A 21,335-nucleotide genomic window follows, 5' to 3' on the forward strand; every position below is an offset into this window, starting at 1 on the left:
AGATGTATTTGCAGGATCAGTGCAGCCTCTCCTACTTTATGTCCTCTGCTTTGTCTCTGCACGTCTCAAATACAGTTTACCTTGTTAACCTAGGTCCCTGAGTAAGGAGATACATATAATAAAGCTAACCTAAATAGAACTGACCTGGACAAAGCAAATCAAAGCCACAAGTTCTTTAGGTATGTATTTTCTGCCTTTTAAGTTATCAGAGGTGACAGTTTTACCAAATGTTAAAATACTACATCACATAGGATGTTAACTTTCCAACCTCCAATTATTTTCTTCCCGCCTTTAGCATGTTTCCCTCTAGTTGGAATATATTTCCCTGTCCCAGTGACTCTGGCTTGGCCATATGACTAACGGAGTGTGAGCAGATGCAACATACATCATATCCTAGCAGAAGCTTTAAATACACTTATATAATTAGGCTCAGTCCCTATCATTCCTCTGTTCTTGTAAGAATAGTATGTCCCAGATACTGGGTACTCCTTGAACTTAGGTTGCAGGATGAGAAGATACAAGGAGACAAACAGCAACCAAGCTTCAGCCCTTATGTAATGTAAGCAGGAAATAAGGAAGAAATAAATGTTAGCTGATAAAAGCCACTAAGATATTAGTTATTATTCAGCAAAATCTAACTAATACATATAGTCACATATATCCCCCTTAGGATTAAATACTCAGAATCCCTACCAACAAGAACTTCTACTGCAGCTAAAGAATCATCTTCCCAATCCATATCTTCCTGTTTTTCTTCAGACATCTCCTTCAAACAAGATGAGATAGGATAGAACTGTTTCCATTCACCAATCAATTTTTTTGTAGCTGAATCGGACATCTTGAATGCCTGTCCTGTGAGAGTGCCATTTAGTCCAAATGGGCTTAAGATAACTAGAAACCCAAAACAGACATTAAGTAAGTAACTAAAGACGATTATACCAAATAAAATGACATTGAACAGCATGGCAAGTAACTATGCAATTCAAAAAAAGGAAGAAAAGGAAACCCATGATTGATTCCAGAGAAAATCAACACTGAGTTTATAAAAAACTTAAAATTTTGTCTACCCAAAAATCTCAGATGGATAGAATTTCAACATAAATTTGGAATATTTGTATATCCTTCAACTTCTCTTGACTTTCCACTAAGGAAAAGCAATTTGAGGAAAATAATGTGTGTGTGTGTATAAAAATATATATATATATATTAAAAAATATATATATATATATATAAAAACCTAAGTACTTAATATATGCTGCTCTGTAAATTTTTAAAGAGCAAATACTAGGCTTAGAATTTAAACAAGAACTCACCTGCCAGTCCTTAAAAATAAATTGTCAATCTTATAAATATTTCATCTAGAGTTCAACCACTTTCATGGTATGAATTATATAAAAAGTCTTATGTACCTATGTTAAAAATGACTTATGTGACCTGATACACAAGATAATCTTGAAAATATAAACATGTACACCATCTAAAAGCTATTCAAAAGAACACTTTAAAATATGCTAACATTCATGTACAAGAAATGTTAAAAATACTTGTATTAAAAAACTTGATTGAGTTAATACTCTAACTGGGAAGAAGTAAACTATATCAGAATCATCATTAGGCTAAAGATCAGGGTGAAATCTCATTAATCTCTACCAATTTCAATAAGAATTTTTTCTTTAAACAACAATAAAACATCAAATAACCAAGCCAATAAAATAACCTACCTTGAAATGGGCTATTGGACTGTTGAGCAAGGGTGATATGTTCTTCACTAAGAAGGTATACAGGTTGATGTTGGTTAATTTCCACACTGGTACAAACATTGCTGTCTCCATGCAAGAAAAAGGTGAAAGAGCAGGACAAGTGTTCACTAATAAAGAAGAAAAAGTTATATTTTAGTAATGATTTATAGCCAAAAAAAAAAGTCAATCTGCTTTTCTTTTTCGTGAAATTATACCACAAAAATGTACATTCTCTTTAGCCCAGAAATTCTACCTCATCATCTAAAGGGAAAAAAAAAAAAAAAAAATCACAGATATGAGTAAAGATGTAGCTATTAAAAATGTCCTTCACCGGGGCTTCCTAGGTGGCGCAGTGGTTGGGAATCTGCCTGCCAATGTAGAGGACATGAGTTCAATCCCTGCTCCAGGAAGATCCCACATGCCGCGGAGCAACTAAGCCCGTGCGCCAAAAAAAAAAAAAAAAAAAAAAATGTCCTTCACAGCACTGTTTATAATAGAAAAAGCTGCAAAGAAAGGAACCAGTTAAACAAGTTAGGCACACCCACATATACAATTATGATATAGCCACCAAAATAAATAAAGGTGGGGGAGTATGTTTAATGGAAAAGGTAGGCTACTAAAATAGCACAGTCTCACTTTTTTGTAAAGGGAAAAAGAAAGGTTACTTTGGTGAAAAAAATCTAGGTGTACAACAGAATTAAAGGTGACCTAATTTTTTTGTTTATTTTCTCCTCTATAAAAAAAATTAAATACAAATATATTTTCTCATTTCATTATTTCTGAAATTGGGCTGAATGCAATTAATCAAGCATTTAATGTACTGCCCTCCCCCCCATCCCCAATGAATAGTTATTTTAAAGCAATGATAGGTCTTACTATTGAAGGTGCCCTAGAATCAAAGTTATATGCAAAACAGAACATCTTATGAAACTTAGATATGACTGGGTATACAGGTCAGAAAATAAAAGTTCCTGAGAGGAAAGTAGATGTATCCTTAAGATACAGTTTAGAAACGTCAACCGGCCAAGAAGAGAATGAGATTATACACTAAGAAAAAAATCGACTTTCCTTATTCCTTCTTCACACATTTATCTTAACAATCATCTTAAAGAACCAGTTCTTTAAAATATAACCCTTAAAAAGCTCAAAATCTGTTGCATATATCTATAAAAGCCCCTTGAATTATTTCTGGACAAGGCAAGAGCATAATGAATTAAAACTAAGTCATAGTAAAAAGTAATACTACATAGTTAACAGAAGGGGGAAAACAGAAGATAGGAAAGAGGTCAAGAGTAATGCAGAGCTGAGAATTTCATCATCATTTATATGTCAACAAATAATGTCTAAAGTTGACAGAAGAAGAAACCAAAATTTAAGCATAGCATTCAAGTTAAAAAGATACCAACAAAAAACTGAAAATAATATAACTAATAAAACAAATCTTTCATGGTAAAGAATCAGTAGACACTGTCTAAAGTTGATCAATCAAGGCCTAGAGTTATGAGCATCTCTGGAATTATGGCATTAACCACCAGAAGAAGTAAACAAAAAAAATTAAAAAACAAAAATTAATAACAAGTAAAACCTGGTTACTCACAGGGAATGGGACTAGAGTAATTAAGAAGGGATCTTTACTTTGTCTAAATTTATAATACCATTCTGTACTATCTGGATCATATTACTCTTAAATTTTTTAAATTTATGAATTCTATGCATTAATCATTGATTAGTGTATTTTTCCCCATCCCAGTAGCTTTTGTTGTGTTTTAAAAAACAAACTTATTTTCAGAATAATTTTGAATTTACAGAAAAGTTACAAAGATAGTAGAGGTCTCATATACCCTTCACCCAGTTTCCCCTAACATCTTATAAAACTATGCTAAATTTGTCAAACAAGTAATTAACAGTGACACATTACTACTATTAACTAACTCCAGTCTTTTATTTGTTCACCATTTTTTTTCCACTTATGCCCCTTTTCTGTTCCAGAATCCAATCCAAGATACCACACTACATTTAGCCAGTTTTTTTGTTCCTGCTTTATTGAAATATAATTGATGGTTATAGAAAATAAAATTATTTACATTATTTAATAAATAATTTAAGCTTATTTCTTCTGATTAAAAAACTAAGTCTATTGGAATAACTATCGATTGAATAACATTGACTGTAGAAAATAAAACTTTACATTATTTAATAAATGAATTAAACTTGTTTATTCTGATTAAAAAACTAAGTCTATTGGAATAACTATGGTTGCATAATTACAAAGACTAGAGACATTTGTTCTGATATAAAAGTACTGTTGACCCTTGTACAACACAGGGGGGTTTGGGGTGCCAACCCTCCCCATGCAGTGGAAAATCTCCATATAACCTAGTCCACCCTCCATATGCAGGGTTCTGAATCCACAGATTTGACCAACCATGGATCATGTAGTACTATAATATTTACTACTTCAAGAAAATTGAAATCATATCAAGCATCTTCTCAGACCACAATGCCATGAGACTAGATATCAATTACAGGAAAAAGCAAAAAACACAAACACATTGAGGCTAAACAATTCACTATTAAACAACCAAGAAATCATTAAAGAAATCAAAGAGGAAATAAAAAAATATCTAGAAACAAAAGACAATGAAAACACAACAACCCAAAACCTATGGGACGCAACAAAAGCAGTTCTAAGAGGGAAGTTTATAGCAATACAGCCCTACCTTAAGAAACAAGAAAATTATCCAATAAACAACCTAACCTTACACCTAAAACAATCAGAAAGAGAAGAACAAAGAAACCCCAAAGTGAGCAGAAGGAAAGAAATTATAAAGATCAGAGCAGAAATAAGTGAAAAAGAAAGGAAGGAAGCAATAGCAAAAATTAATAAAACTTAAAGCTGGTTCTTTGAGAAGATCAACAAAATTGATAAACCATTAGCCAGACTCATCAAGAAGAAAAGGGAGAAGATGCAAATCAACAGAATTAGAAATGAAAAAGGAGAAGTAACAACGGACACCTCAGAAATACAAAAGATCATGAGAGACTACTACAAGCAACTACATGCCAATAAATTGGATAACCTGGAAGAAATGGATAAATTCTTAGAAAAATACAATCTTCCAAGACTGAACCAGAAAGAAACAGAAACTATGAACTGAACAATCACAAGCACAGAAATTGAGGCAGTGATTAAAATCTCCCAACAAACAAAAGTCCAGGGCCAGATGGATTCACGGGCAAATTCTATCAAACATTTAGAGAAGAACTAACACCTACCCTTCTCAAACTCTTCCAAAACATAGCAGGAGGAGGAACACTCCCAAACTCATTCTACGAGGCCACCACCACCCTGATTCCAAAACCAGGCAAAGATGTCACAAAAAAAGAAAATTACAAACCAATATCACTGATGAATAGAGATGCAAAAATCCTCAACAAAATACTAGCTAACAGAATCCAACAGCACATTAAAAAAATCATACACCATGATCAAGTGGGGTTTATCCCTGGGATGCAAGGATTCTTTAATATATGCAAATCAATCAACGTGATACATCATATCAACAAATTGAAGGATAAAAACCATATGATCATCTCAATAGATGCAGAAAAAGCTTTTGACAAAATTCAACATCCATTTATGATAAAAGCTCTCCAGAAAATGGGCATAGAAGGAAATTACCTCAACATAATAAAAGCCATATATGAGAAACCAAAAGCAAACATCGTTCGAAATGGGGAAAAACCGAAACAATTCCCTCTAAGAACAGGAACAAGACAAGGGTGTCCACTCTCACCATTTTTATTCAACATAGTTTTGGAAGTTTTAGCCACAGCAATCAGAGAAGAAAAAGAAATAAAAGGAGTCCAAATTGGAAAAGAAGAAGTAAAATTGTCACTCTTTGCAGATGACATGATATTTTACATAGAAAACCCTAAAGAATCTACCAGAAAACTGCTAGCGCTAACTGATGAATTTAGTAAAGTAGCAGGATACAAAATTAATGCACAGAAATCTCTTGCATTCCTATACACTAACGACAGAAGAGCAGAAAGTGAAATTAAGGAAACTCTCCCATTTACCATTGCAATAAAAAGAATAAAATACCTAGGAATAAACCTGCCTAAGGAGGCAAAAGATCTGTATGCAGAAAACTTTAAGACACTGATGAAAGAAGTCAAAGACGACACAAACAGATGGAGGGACATACCATGTTCTTGGATTGGAAGAATCAACACTGTGAAAATGACTGTACTACCCAAAGCAGTTTACAGATTCAACGCAATCACTATCAAATTACCAATGGCATTTTTCACAGAACTAGAGCAAGAAATCTTACGATTTGTATGGAAACGCAAAAGACCCCGAATAGCCAAAGCAATCTTGAGAAGGAAAAATGGAGTTGGTGGAATCAGGCTTCCTGACTTCAAACTATATTACAAGGCCATAGTGATCAAGACAGTATGGTACTGGCACAAAAACAGAAAAGAAGATCAATGGAATAGAATAGAGAACTCAGACGTAAGCCCAAGCACATACGGGCACCCTATCTTTGAAAAAGGAGGCAAGAATATCCAATGGAAAAAAGACAGCCTCTTCAATAAGTGGTGCTGGGAAAATTGGACAGCTACATGTAAAAGAATGAAATCAGAACACTTCCTAACACCATACACAAAAATAAACTCAAAATGGATTAAAGACCTACATGTAAGGTCAGACACTATAAAACTCCTGGAGGAAAACATAGGCAGAACACTCTATGACATCCATCAAAGCAAGATCCTTTTGGACCCACCTCCTACAATCATGGAAATAAAATCAAGAATAAACAAATGGGACCTCATGAAACAAAAGCTTTTGCATAGCTAAAGAAACCATAAACAAGACTAGAAGGCAACCCTCAGAATGGGAAAAAATAGTTGCCAAAGAAACAGTAGACAAAGGATTAACCTCCAAAATATACAAACAGTTCATGCAGCTTAATACCAAAAAAGCAAATAACCCAATCCACAAATGGGCAGAAGACCTAAATAGCCATTTCTCCAAAGAAGACATACAGATGGCCAACAAACACATGAAAAGATGCTCAACATCACTAATTATCAGAGAAATGCAAGTCAAAGCCACAATGAGGTATCACCTCACACCGATCAGAATGGCCATCATCACAAAATCTGCAAACAAATGTTGGAGAGGGTGTGGAGAAAAGGGAACTCTCCTGCACTGTTGGTGGGACTGTAACTTGGTACAGCCACTATGGGAAACAGTTTGGAGGTTCCTTAAAAAACTACAAATAGAACTACCATATGATCCAATAATCCCACTACTGGGCATATACCCAAAGAAAACCCTAATCCCAAAAGAAACATGTACTGTAATGTTTACTGCAGCACTATTTACAATAGCCAGGACATGGAAGCAACCGAAATGCCCATCAACAAATGAATGGATAAAGAAGATGTGGCATATATATACAATGGAATATTACTAAGCTATAAAAAGGGATGAGATGGAGCTATATGTCATGAGGTGGATAGACCTAGAGTCTGTCATACAGAGTGAAGTAAGTCAGAAAGAGAAAGACAAATATTGTATGCTAACTCATATATACGAAATCTAAAAATGGTACTGATGAACTCAGTGACAAGACAAGAATAAGGATGCAGATGCAGAGAATGGACTGGAGATCTCAAGGTTTGGCGGGGCAGGGGGTGAAGGGGAAGCTGAGACGAAATGAGAGAGTAGCATAGACATATATATACTACCAACTGTAAAATAGTTAGCCAGTGGGAAGTTGCTGTATAGCAAAGGGACTTCAATTCAAGGATGGATGATGCCTTGGAGGACTGGGACAGGGAGGGTGGGGGAGAGTCGAGGGAGGGAGGGGATACGGGGATATGTGTATAAATACAGATGATTGACCTTCGTGTACCTCAAAAACTGGTACAAGAGTGTAAAGCAATTATATTTCAATAAAAAAATAAATTAAAAAATTTTTAAAAAAATTTACTGCTGAAAAAAATCTGCATATAAGTGAACCTGTGCAGTTCAAACCCCTGTTGTTCAAGGGTCGACATATAAAATCTAAAGTAATCACCAAATCAAGATAAGAGACTGTTAACTAATAACTTAGAGAACCATCCATCCAAAAACAGACCATTGCTAATGCTCGTTTAAAGTAAATTCAATTTTATTATTGCTTTCCAGCAGTGGCAAAGAACCTATACTACAAAACAGACAAAAAAGAATGAAAACCAAACAAACACAAACCTAACTCTAAATGCTTAAAAATTAAAACAAAACATACAATGCCCTCTCCCCACCCACAGACATTCAAAAGAACTCCCAATTAAACTTAGTATTATATTCAGATCTAAATGCACTATATACTAAACCACCAAGTGAAGGCAAGTGTTATTCCTTTATTCAAAAAGTATTTTATAGCAAAACACAAAATACTATGCTAAGCCCAATTATTTAATTACAGTTATGGTAAGTGCCATAACAAAAATCAGGCACAGGATGCTAAGATACTGTCTTAAGACCTAGATAATGAAAATAAACTTTTAATCCCTAAGGGAAAAAGAATCACACTTCGGTAACGTCATAAAAGTTATTCTTACGTCCTATGGTGCCTTACATCAGTCTACCCCTCAATACCTACTATTTCACCAATCTCATTTCTTACTAGTCTTCCTCTATTACTTCCCCTTCTCCCTCAACTGACCTCTGCTGTTCCTTAAACACATCAGGCCTTTGTACTACTGATACTCCATCTGGAACACTCTATAGATAGCTACATTCATTTTCATCAGGTTTTTGTTGAAAGACCTTCTAGGTGAGGTCTTCACTGATCACCCTACTTTAAATTGCCCCTCAATTCCTCTTCTGGGATTTGTTTTGACTTAAAAAATAATCACAATCTAACATATTATACAGTTTATTTACTTCTTATAGTCACCAAGATTGTAAGCTCTATTAGAGGAGGAATCTGTTTCCTCTATTCAATGTTGTATTCCCAGCATCTGGAATAGGTCCTTGGCACATAGTACTAAATACTGTAGAATAAAGTCCACATCTGAACTATTTTTTCCAATCAAACATATTCCTTTTCTTATCAAGAGTATATCTATATAGTTGTACAAGCCAGAAATAGAAATCATTCCAAATTTTTCACTTTCCCAACACTCCTTACATTCAACTAATCCATCATCAATTTCTGCTGATTCTAGTTCTTAAATTATTTTTTATTCTTTGTCTTTTTAAGGTCTGAGTAGCTGTTAAAATCACTAATTTATCTTTCTTTACACCACTGCCAGCTATCTAAAAATTAATTCTAATCATGTAACTGGGAGCTCAAAATCAACAGTTCCCCCATGCCTTCAGGACTAACTCAAAAAACCCCTAAAACCTTAGCACAGCACTTTAGACCCTTCACAATCTGATCCTTGCCAAACTGCCTAGACAGAGATACTTAATCCACCAAGAACTACCCCTTTGTTTACCACAAATTTCTCTCCATTTCTTAATCATTCCTCAAGACTCCTTTAAGCATTATTTCTGTGCTCGCATAATATTCTATGCTTATCATAATATTTATCATAGCATTACTATTATTTACTAGTTGAACTCCCTGCCAGGTTGTAAATTCCTTGATGAGAGGAATTATAACTTTAGTATCTGTGGAAGACTGAGTTACTGGTCCCAATTCTTCGCCCCCTCTCTCATTTTTTAATCACTGTAAAAAACACAACATAAAATTTACCATCTTAACCAATTTTAAGTGTACCAGTCAGTAGTGTTAAGTATATGCATAACGTTGTGAAACAGATCAGAACTTTGTCATCTTGCAAATCAGAAACTACACTCATTAAACAATTCCCCTTTCCACCTTTCCCCTAGCCCCTTAAAAGCATCATTCTACTTTCTGCTTCTGTGAACTTGACTACCTTAGATATTTCACATAGATAGAATCACACAATATTTGTCTTTTTGTGACTGAGGACTTAGCCAAGGATTTCACTTCGCATGTCCTCAAGGTTCATTCATGGTGTAGCACATGACGCTTTCCTTTTAAAGGATGAATAATAATTCACTGTATGTATATAACACATGTTGCTTAGCCATTATCCATCAATGGATATTTGGGTTGGTTCTACCTCTTGGCTATTAAGAATAATGCTGCTATGCACATGAGTGTGCAAATAACTCTTCAAAATCCTCTCAATTTTTTTGGATACACACTCTGAAGCAGGATTGCTGGGCTATCTGGTAGTTTTCAATTTCTGGAGGAATCTCCATATCATTTTCCATAGTTACTGCACCATTTTACAATCCCACTAATCACGCACATGGGTTTCAATTTCTCTACCCTAACATTTGTTATTCTTTATTTTTTCAATAGTAGCCATCCCAATATATGTGAGGTGATATCTCACTGTGGTTTTGATTTATATTTCTCTGATTAGTGATGTTGAACATCCTTCATATGCTTATTGGTCATTTTATGTTATGTTCTTTGAAGAAATGTCTATTGAAGTCTTCTGCCCATTTTTAAATTGGGTTATTTAATATTTTGTTGAGTTGTAGGAGTTCTTTACAATGCTGCATATTTACACTTCATCAGATATATGATTTGCAAATATTCTCTCCCATCCCATAAACTGCCTTTTCTTTTCTCTTCATTCCATACATACACTGCTGATTATGTCCTTTGATGCACAAAGGTATTTGGGTTTGATATACTCCCAATTGTCTATTTTTGCTTCCATTGCCTATGTTTCTGGTGTCATAAGCACAAAATCACTGCCAAATCCAGTGACATGAAGCTTTCCTGCTATGTTTTTTCCCAGGAGTTTTATAGTTTTAGGTCTTACATTTAGGTTTTTAATCCATTTTAAGTTACTTTTTTGTATACAGTTTAAGGGTTCAACTTCATTCTTTTACATGTTTTCCCAATACCACTTGTTGAAGAGAATGTCCTTTCCCCGTTGAGTGGTCCTGGCACCCCTGTCAAAGGTCATTTGAACACATACACAAGAATTTATTTCTGAATTTTCTATTCTCTTCTGTTGGTTTACATGTCCATCTTTATGCAAGTAACCATACTGTTTTGATTACTGTAGTTTTGTAAAGTTTTGTTCTTCCCTCCCTTTATCCAGACTTTGTAGTTCTTCCTATTAGAGGTGAAATATACTTCCCCAACCCTTGACTTAGGCTCACTTTGTGACTTGCTTTGGCCCAGCAGAAGCTTGAAATATACTTATGCAATTTAGCCTGCTCTCTGGTGTTTCTTTAATTACCATAAGAACATGACCTGACTGGTTCACTGGTCTAAAGAGGATGAGAATCATACGGAATACACCTCTACCCACACTATAGTTTACAGTGTGACTAGACTGGCTAACCTCTGGCTGATGTGTAGGTACATGAGTGAGAATACATAACTGCTGTTTTAAACCCCTATGTTTTGGGGTGGTTTGTTACACAGCAATAGCTGATATAGAAACTGGCACCAAAGGTGAGGTACTACTACAACAAAACCCTAAAATGTGACACTAGTTTTGGAATCAGAGGATTGGTAGCAAGGAATATAAAACACTGAACAACAGTGAGAAAAATGGTAACCCATATTATACAATAGAGAAATGCTTCATAGAACTGTTGTTGCCTGAAATAATCTGGAATGCAGAAAACATGCCTAAACGAATTTACAGAGTTGGTGGAACACATCAAATGAAAATGTAATTTGGTTGTTACTACCTATACTTGATAGAGTACTAAAAGAAAGAGAAGCACTCAGAAAACAACTTGCTGGCTTACAACCATAATTTAAAGGAAATATAAATAGCCCAGAAACTATAGGGCTGGAAAAAAAATGTTTCTCAACAAAGCGATGGTGTGGCCTATGTTATAACACAGCTCAAGAAAAACACCAAATCAAGAGTGTGATTCTCATACCCTTTGTTAATACCACACATTACTCTTGATACCAGCTGAAACACTAGGATTTTTTTAAATTACTCATATGCCTCATATTTATTTTCCTCAAAGAAAGCATCTAAAGTAAATAAACATATATACAACTAATCTCATTACCAAATGCAGGAATGCCTATTAAGCCATATTTGTGCTTTTCTTTCAAGTGTCCTTTTTTCTGACAGAATTTATATATTCTGTAACTCAACCACATGGCTTGCAACCAAAAAACCAAAACATAAAAAAACAGAAGCAATACTATAACAAATTCAATAAAGACTTAAAAAATGGTCTACATCGAAAAAAGAAAAATCTTAACAAAAATACAGCTTTCAACTGTTTCATTTCATACATAAAATATTCAGAGAATAATCTCTCTGCTCCCACTATTTATCTGCACTGCCCTACTTAACAGCAATCTCTCAATTCCAGCTGCCTATTTTAAGAAAAATATCACCTTCTATACTGCTAGTTTATGTTTCCAGTACAATCTGATCTAGTTGTAATATAAAATGGTTTAAAATAAACCAAGTTTGTGCATGATATAGAAGGAAAAAAACTAAACATTCTAAATATGGAATAAAATTTCTGAAACTCTTACACAGGTATACCTCACTTCACTGTACTTCGCAGATAACTTTGAGTGCTTTACAAACTGAAGGTGTGTGACAATCCTGCATCAAGCAAGTCTGTCGGCACCATTTTTTCAAGCATACATTCACTTCATGTCTCTGTGTCACATTTTGCTAATTCTCACATTTCAAACTTTTTCATTATTATACTTGTTAAGGTGATCTGTGATAAGTGATCTTCAATATTACTACTGCAAACAGATTACGACTTGCTGAAGGTTCAGATGATGGTTAGCATTTTTTAAATAGTTCTTTTTTTCTTTATTTTTTTGGCTTAGGGTCTTAGTTGTGGCACCTGGGCTCTTCGTTGAGACACGTGGGCTTCTCTCTAGTTGTGGCATGAGAGTTTTCTCTCTCTAGTTGCAGGCACGCGGGCTCCAGGGAGCATGGGCTCTTGTAGTTTGTGGCACGCAGGCTCTCTCGTTGAGGCGTGTGAGCTCAGTAGTTGCAGCACGCGGGCTTAGTTCCCCAACCAGGGGTTGAACCCGAATCCCCTGCATTGGAAGGCGGATTCTTTACCACTGGACCACCAGGGAAGTCCCCTTAAATAAAGTATTTTTAATTAAGTTATATACACTGTCTTTTTTTGTGTGTGTGTTTTTTAAGACATAATGCTACTGCACACTTAGTAGACTACAGTTAGTGTAAACACAGCTTTTAAATGCACTGGAAACCAAATAAATTCTTGGGACTTGATTTACTGTGATATGTGCTGTCCTGTGGTGGTCTGGAACAGAACTTGCAACATCTCTAAGGTATGTCTGTATTAAAGTAATATAGTCGGAAAATATTACAGGCCAAAGTGAATATTAGGTAATACTGCCATACTAAATTCACAATGGCTTGTCTTTCAAGGAGAGAGATCATTTTATAACATCAGCTCATTTTTGGTACTTAGCACTTAGAAAAGTAGAGTTAAAACAAATATGTGCAACTACAATGAGACTCCAAGGTACTATTAAGCTACTATAAAGTACTGTAGAGAATAAAATGGCTCTCCAGGAGCTTTTACTATAATAACCAAAACAAAAAGGTATGAGTGAGGCAGAATTTTACAAATGAAACCTGAACAGATAATCTTCTGTTATAGAAAAGTGTTCCTTAAGTACTGAAATTAAACAAAAGATTCTCTATTTCTAAGACAGAAAATGAAAATATGCTTATAGATTAAAGTTAGCTGTTCTAATAATATAACAGTTATCTATACAGCTTTAGGAGGTGCTATATCTAATCTCTTTTTAGTCCTTCTATTAGGCAGGTACAGAAAGATGATAGTCCATCTTGCTGGGAGGGAATTCAAGGCACAAAAAGGTTAAGTGGCTTGTCTTAAAATTATAAACCTAGTTAAAGGGAATGTTGACTTAAAATTCTAGTCATCCTAACAAACCAATTAAAAATGAACATACATTTCTCCAAAGATATACAAATAGCCACCAAATATGTGAAAAGATGCTCAACATCACTAATCATTTAGGAAATGCAAATCAAAACGACAATAAGATAACCACTTCACACCTATAAGGATGGCTACTATTTTTTAAAAAAGGAAAGAAGTGCTGGTGAGGATTTGGAGAAATTGGAATCCTCCTGCACTGCTCACAGGAATATAAAATGGTACAGCCACTGTGGAAAAGACTTCAGTGATTCCTCAAAAGATAAAAAAAAAAAATACTGTATGATCTAGCAAATACACTTCTATGTATATTGCCAAAAGAATTGAAAACAGGGACTTGAACAGATATTTGTACACTAATATTTATAGCAGCATTATTCACAATAGACAAAAAGTGGAAACAACCCAAATGTCAGATGACAGATGAATGGATAAACAAGATGTGGTATAAAAATACAACAGAAAATTATTCAGCCTTAAAAAGAAATGAAAGTGCATGCTACAACTTGGATGAGAACCTTGAAGACATTATGCTTAGTGAAATAAGCCAGACACAAAAAGACAAATACTATATGATTCCACTTATGTAAGGTACCTGGAACAGTCAAATTCATAGAGACAAAAAGTAGAATGGTGGTTACCAGGGGCTGGGAGGGGAAGAAAACAGGAATTATTATTTAATGGGCAGATTTTCAGTTTAGGATGATGAAAAAGTTCTGGAGATAGTGTGATGGCTACACAACAAAGTGAATGTACTTAATGCCACAGAATCATACTCTTGAAAAAATGGCTAAAATGGTAAATGTTGTTGTGTACATTTTAACACAATTAAAAAAAAAAGACTCCTATTCAATCACTGGATTGATAAAATTTATATAACTGGTCCTATATTTCTATTTCTGTTATGTTATCTAATAATAGCAACATGTTATGGTGATACTTTTAAAATTATGCACAACTGTTTACAAACATCTATTTTAACATTATTTGAAATAATTAACATCCCCCCACCCCCCCAAAAAAAGAATCCTAGTCATACTAATTCCTAGATTTTTATTCCATTAATTCAATAGTTTTCAAACCTGTTTCTCAGTAGAATCACAAAGAGATCTTTTAAAACCTCCAAAGCCCAGACCACACTCCCAGGTTAATACACAGATTATTTTTTTAATCTCTCAAGGTGATTCTACATCCAGACCAAGTTGGGGAACCACTGCACTAATCTATATTTCTGTAGCCCTCAGAGTAATTTTTTAAATTTCTTAAATTTATAGGTATAATTTCAATATCAGGTATCCTTACCATATCTCAATGAACAAAAGATCAATTATATTAAAATCCAGAATATAACACCTTATCTGTGAATTTTGTATATACTTCTGCTCACTTAGTGAACATATTACTTATATCATACAGTAAAGAATACTTAGAAAGCAACGACATATTATTCTGGTTTATAACTTCAAGTGTATCTCCCTAATATTTTTAATTTCTAAGTCTTCTGTTTTAATATTTCCTATAACTTTAAAAAGATGTAGGTACAGGAGATGCAGCAATCTACAGGGTCCATAACCTATCTCCTATTTTTCATGCCCTATAATCCAGCTCCAACACCTGCAAGATGTATGACCTTGGACAAGTTCTTTAACCTCCCCGTGCTTCAGATTTAACAACTGTAAAATTGGAGTAATAGGTCTGTTTTGAGAATTAATTTAATACATATTAAGCCCTGATTTCAAGCACCACCTGGTCAGTTATGCTTCTGAAAAAGTTTCTCATTCCTTCTTTCCTTCAGAAAAAAAATTTATCTATTATCGTTCATAAATAAAACCAATAGTTGAAAAAGACAGATCTGTATGAATCTCTAAGAATCATAGTAAAAAATAATAGTAAGAAAAGCTTAATGGGAAGGAAAAAAAGAGAAAAAAAAGTCTTTCTTGGCACTTAATTTTTTTCTCATAAACGTTTCTGGAAAGCATGAGAATGTGGAAAACTGACCACGCAAATCCTAACGACTCAAGCATCATAGAGAAATTTCATGGGTCATAAGTACTATTATATCATCACTGAAGACTTCAGAAATAGGATGCATAATAATCTTGATGACAGACATTAACGACAGACTAGCACAGACAGGCTAAACGGAAGAAAAACAAGACAGTTAACTATGCCCAACTTGGCAAACAGCTGGATACCTTGACATAAGACGGAGTTTCCCCTACTTGTGAGATTCTAGAATACACTCAAAATTTAGCATACAATTCTAAGAGCGTTCGTAAGCCAGAGAGAAGAGATCTTTTACCAATAAACACTACAAAGCTCAGCTGGGCTTAAAGCCCTAGCACCGTGCTGTTAATGCAAACCAGTATACAAGTGACTCTCAAGTACTTGTAAATGTGACCAGACCACACTGAATGAATGTTAGATTCCAAAGACTTAGGTTAAAAAAAAAAAGGCAAATATCTCATTCATAACATCTGCATATGTAATGACATGCTGAAATATTTTAGATATATTGGGTTAAATAAAATTAATTTCACTTTTTTAAAAACTTTCTTTAATGTGTCAGATTTAAAAATACATGTGACACGTTATATTTCTATTAGACAGTGCTACCTTAAAAGACAAGAAGAAAGTAATTGAGTCCTTAGAAAATATAACAGTGATAGCTTTTAGCTTCCCTAGAAGTTCAGGTTTTCAGAGATACTGAGGAACCCAACCAAAGGACATCTTAAAACTATTTAAAACAGCTACTAATATATCACTTTAAATCTTGTGGTGCTTCTTTTAATTAAAATGGAGATGAAGAGACTGTGTAAAAGCCGCAAGTGTGGTGGAAGATAAACATAGCTTTATGGGTGAAATTTAAAGTATAATCTTTCATTTATTGCCAAAAAACAAAAAACAAGAAAAAAAACCTTGACTGACTTTTTAAAAAATCTTTTATTAATTAATTAATTAATCTGGTAGTGCCTATCTACCAAATTAATTGATAAAAGGTAGATGGGCACTACCAAAACAATAAGACAAACGAAGAAAACATGAGATCCAGGAAATACGGGATCCAACACAGACGAAAAGGCAGAGATTTCCCAAGATGACTGCTGTGAAACAGGCCTTATAGAACAACTCCTCTAAATTGGAACAGAACAATGAAGGACTCAAATAGTGATATTAAGAAAGAGAAAGAGAGAAGAAGCTAAAAGATTACACAAAATCCTTAAAGGCAGGGTGGGAAGATGTATACTTCTGGTAGATAGCCTAGGGGCGAATTACCAATAAGTACATAGATCAGGGGTCAGCAAACTTTACTCACAAAGAGTCAGAGGAATATTTTAGGCTAAATATTTTAGGCTTTGTGGGGTCATCTTGTCTTTCATCACAACTATTCAACTCTGCTGTGAAAGCAGGCATAAAGTAGTCCAAAAATGAAGGAACAGGGCTGTGTTACAATAAAATTCTATTTACAGGAACAGGTGGCAGGCTACATTTGCCTTGTGGGTGGTAGTTTACCAACCTCTGACATAGATAATTAAGTGAAAAAAGAGATAATCATTAACACTGGGGAAAACAAAATTATACAGAGGAAATGGAATATAATCCTAATACACTACATGGCTCACTAAAAATGGTATTTATAAAATTATAATAATAGAAACAATTGGTATTGTTTTTACCAACTTTCATAACTATATTGGCAAGATAAGGGAAAAAAGAGAAGGGAAGGGGGAAGAGAGTATATAAGTATGCCAATGTCCAAGTGGTTGGGGAGGAGGGGGTAGTAGGATAAGATAGCTAAATCATTAATAGAAAGTCAGTAGATTAAATCCTGAATAACTGAAATAACAGAAAACTCAAGCATCAGCATGTTATTTGCTTGTAAGTTTTTAAACAGGTAAGTTAAAAGAAAGCTAAAAGAATTAAAAGGGATTGCCTCTGAGGAGCACATCTAGTAGTTGGGGCTCAGGATTATAGGTTTTCATTTTAAATCTTGGTAATCAGCTTGACTTCTCAAAACTATATAAATGTATATGGCAAACACTGCTAACTGCCTACTTGATATCTATTCCTCTTCTTCTAATTAACTGCCTACCTAGTATCTATTCTCCACTTCTTCTTACTAATCGGAGCCTTATTCTGTTCAGAGTGGCAATGTTCCCATACAAAAAATACTTCTCTCAGTAGTATAGCCAATGATATGTCAGCTAAAGTTTCCAGAAAAGAAACTACTTTCTGATCCAAGGGTTACCCCTTCTCACTTCCTCCCTCCCTTCCTCTTCCTGCCTGGAATCCACTGTGAGTGAGGTCTGGAGATGCAACACTTACTGGGACCATGAGGATAAAAGCCAAAGGCTAAAGATGAAAGAGCAGAAAATTCGAGGGAACCTGAGTTTTGATGATGTTATTGAACAGATTATCTACCTCCTCGCTACCAGACTCCTCGCTATTGAGAAAAATTAATCCTTATATAAGCCACGTAGTTAGGTTTTCTGTCATTTGCAACTGAATGCACTCCTAAATTGTACAATTATTCTGATGACAATAAAGGTTTATTTTAATTTTCAGAGAGAAAAAAATGAAAGTCTTGATTTGTCCAGGCTTATTACCTACTCATCCATTCCACTGAAACTAAAAAGGGACGTTTGAAAAAACTTCAGGTGCGCACGAAAAAAGATGTGCACATGACGTAAAGAAAAGACATCTCAACAATGATTACAATCACAACCAATACTTCATTATCCTCACATCTTTTAGGGAAAACTAATAAATTTCCTTCATTTTCTGTTTTCCCACATCCCATCTTACTCACCACTGTTTCATCTCTTTCGAAGTCAGTAATTCAACAGTTGCTTGGGACTAAATCTTCTAACAGAGTGCACCTTATGTTATTTAAATCAGATAATTGTAGTAACCTAAAGCTTTTAACACTACAGGTCTTAAAGTCTTCTGTGTCTCCATCTGCAACTATTCTACAAATTAGTGTCATAAATTTGCTTCATTCAAAGTTGTAGAAAATTAAAAACACCTCCAAAGTAAACATGTCATACAGAAAAATACAAATTTAAATTACTTTAATTAAAGCAAAAACAGAAGTTTGAGAATGAGAAGGATTACCTCAACCCAAAACATGACTACAGATCACCAACTAAAAACAAATATTAACACTGTAATTTTAACAGAGTACCATGAAAGTATTTCCACTAATACTAAAAAAGTATACTTCAATGCATAAGTCTGCTTTCATCTCACATTTTTTCTACCATCCCAAACCAAAACTTAGGCCACTGTATTAACACACAGCCTATTCCCACTGCAAAAGAATGAATGAAGGGATCAAACTGAATACCTATAGTACTTTGCCAAAGTTAACCTCCTGAATGTCTGTAAGATATTAGTTTGTTTTATCACATATTTTCTGTAAAGTCATTAAAGTTAACAAGCCTAAAGAAACATCAAGTAAGAGTTTAAATAAGACAGCTTACCTTTTATTTATAGGTTTTTCATCTTTTTCATAAGGCTTTACAAACCACTTGCCAATACGTACAAAGTTCCGGTTCATTAAACACCGTTCCAACAGATTGTGAACTGCTTTGAAAAGCAAAGTACGGCATTCATAGGAAAGTCCATTCTCCCACACTCCATCTTCCTCTTCTGTAAAAGAAATGAAAGAAACAAAAAGTAACATTGTGGCACTATATCTACTTAGAGCTAAATAAAAAGTGTTATAGTTTAATCGCTAAATTCATAAACCCTACTCCACCTCAAAATATTGAGCTACAAACACTTCAATATCTTTCTAGACATTAAAATATCAGGTTTCAAAGCTACTCCACAGAGAATAGAAGGCCAAACTGCCATGGATTCTATTAAATTACCTGAAAATTATTTTCCAACCATATAAAAAGGCAACAAATATTGCAAACATACTGATTTGGCTTCTGTATAAATGAAAAGGACATCTGTATAACAAAGGGGAATATTACACACTCTATACCTAAGATGTCAATTTCTTAACAGGCTCACTTGTTACTTTGTCCTAATTCCTCCAGTCACTGACCCTGCCAAAAAAACTAGACAGTTAATAATTAAACTCAAAACATTTTATGTCCATCACTATTCTAATCCATGAGTCAACCATAAAAATAAGTGATGGATAAAAAGGAAGCTTTTGGCACAGAGCCCAACAAGCAGTGCATTATCAGCCACTTTAGGTCTCATTTCAACCAAATGATTCCCATGCTTACCATTCAGTATAGGTTTCTCTACTTGGGGGAGAAATTAAAAAATTTAAAGACAAATTTTAAATGGCACTTCTGATATCAAATTATAGCAATCTTCACTAACTATACAGCTTCAATTTTGCCAGCAAATCTATTAACTACTCCAAGTAAAGTTACCAAAAAAAAAATTAATGTTATTTTGAGATAAGTATGGATGTAGTCTATAAAAGTGCATCTAAGAAATCCTACTATAAATGATAGCTACTACCATCAGCATTTTAACTTTTGTAACATCTTTTTTTAATTTTATTTTATTTTTAAAATTAGTTTATTATTATTTTTTTGAAGTACACCAAGTTCAATCATCTGTATTTATACACATATTCCCATATTCCCTCCCTCCTTTTGTAACATCTTAAACTGCTATTTCAAACATAATTTAGTATCATTCTACAGCCTATATAACTTTACAAACATTTTATAAATATGGGTCTTCTTTCAATTTAAGTAAAAATAATCTTTCTTAATTCAACACTAAAAATGTATATAGCCTTCCAATAGAAAAATTATAACCTACGATGCTTTTGAATAAAAGCAGAAACACATATTAAGAGTGATACATGGTTTACATTCATAACTTATGCAACAAATGGGCAGAATAAACATTAACTCAAAAGCATAATGACAGTGGACTTTAACTGCACTAGAAATTTGTGCCACTACAAAAGTTAATGTTGATATTATGTTGTTCTTTAAAGTGTTTGCTAAATTAGTCTTTCAAACCAACTGTGTTTCTTCTGAAAAAGATAAGCTTTTAAAAGAATGAGGTAAGCTTTAGAAAATGACAATACTTGAGAGTTGAAATAATTTTTAAAATCATTAATAATAAACAGAAAAAGTTTCCCACACTCTACTATATTATAGACATCCTTATCTACTTCCATTTAAAGCCACAATTTTTACAAGTTTCACATTACTAAAGAAAACAGTAGGCTAGAAGAAAAGGGAAGTGGCACAAAGTGACTTCACTTTATCTAAAAGGTCTAGATCACAAGTATATTTGTGAGTTGCTGAGAAAAATGAAAAAAAAAAAAAAAAAAAAAAAGACTCTTTCTCAGTCTGCTTTCAGCCGAATCAGATTCTACCATTTCAAAATTAAATACCTACATTAAGAGTTTTATTTAAAATTGTGTGATTTATGATTACTAAAAGTACATTTTTTTTAAAGATCTTTCCCATCCTTTTCTAAATTTTTTTATTTTTAAATTGATGTATTTATTTGGCTGCATCGGGTCTCTTAGTTGCAGCATGCAGGATCTTCGACCTTCGTTGTGGCATGAGGGATCTTTAGTTGCGGAGTGTGAACTCTTA

At 34.0% G+C, this 21,335-nt stretch overlaps 1 protein-coding gene across 2 annotated transcripts in view; it reads right to left on the reverse strand.

Moving 5' to 3' along the window:
- The window catches only part of MED13 (mediator complex subunit 13), a 92,214-nt gene that overhangs the window by 61,593 nt on the left and 9,286 nt on the right, over positions 1-21,335 (reverse strand). For both annotated transcript variants that reach the window (XM_057714334.1, XM_057714333.1), the window contains exons 3-5: positions 19,227-19,395; positions 1,722-1,867; positions 694-891 (exon numbers count right to left, since the gene is read on the reverse strand). In XM_057714334.1, coding sequence (XP_057570317.1) covers positions 694-891; positions 1,722-1,867; positions 19,227-19,395 — 513 coding nt within the window. The remainder of the gene's footprint in view (positions 1-693; positions 892-1,721; positions 1,868-19,226; positions 19,396-21,335) is intronic.

Source organism: Hippopotamus amphibius, chromosome 17 (genome assembly GCF_030028045.1).
Source record: "Hippopotamus amphibius kiboko isolate mHipAmp2 chromosome 17, mHipAmp2.hap2, whole genome shotgun sequence".
NCBI lineage: Eukaryota > Metazoa > Chordata > Mammalia > Artiodactyla > Hippopotamidae > Hippopotamus > Hippopotamus amphibius.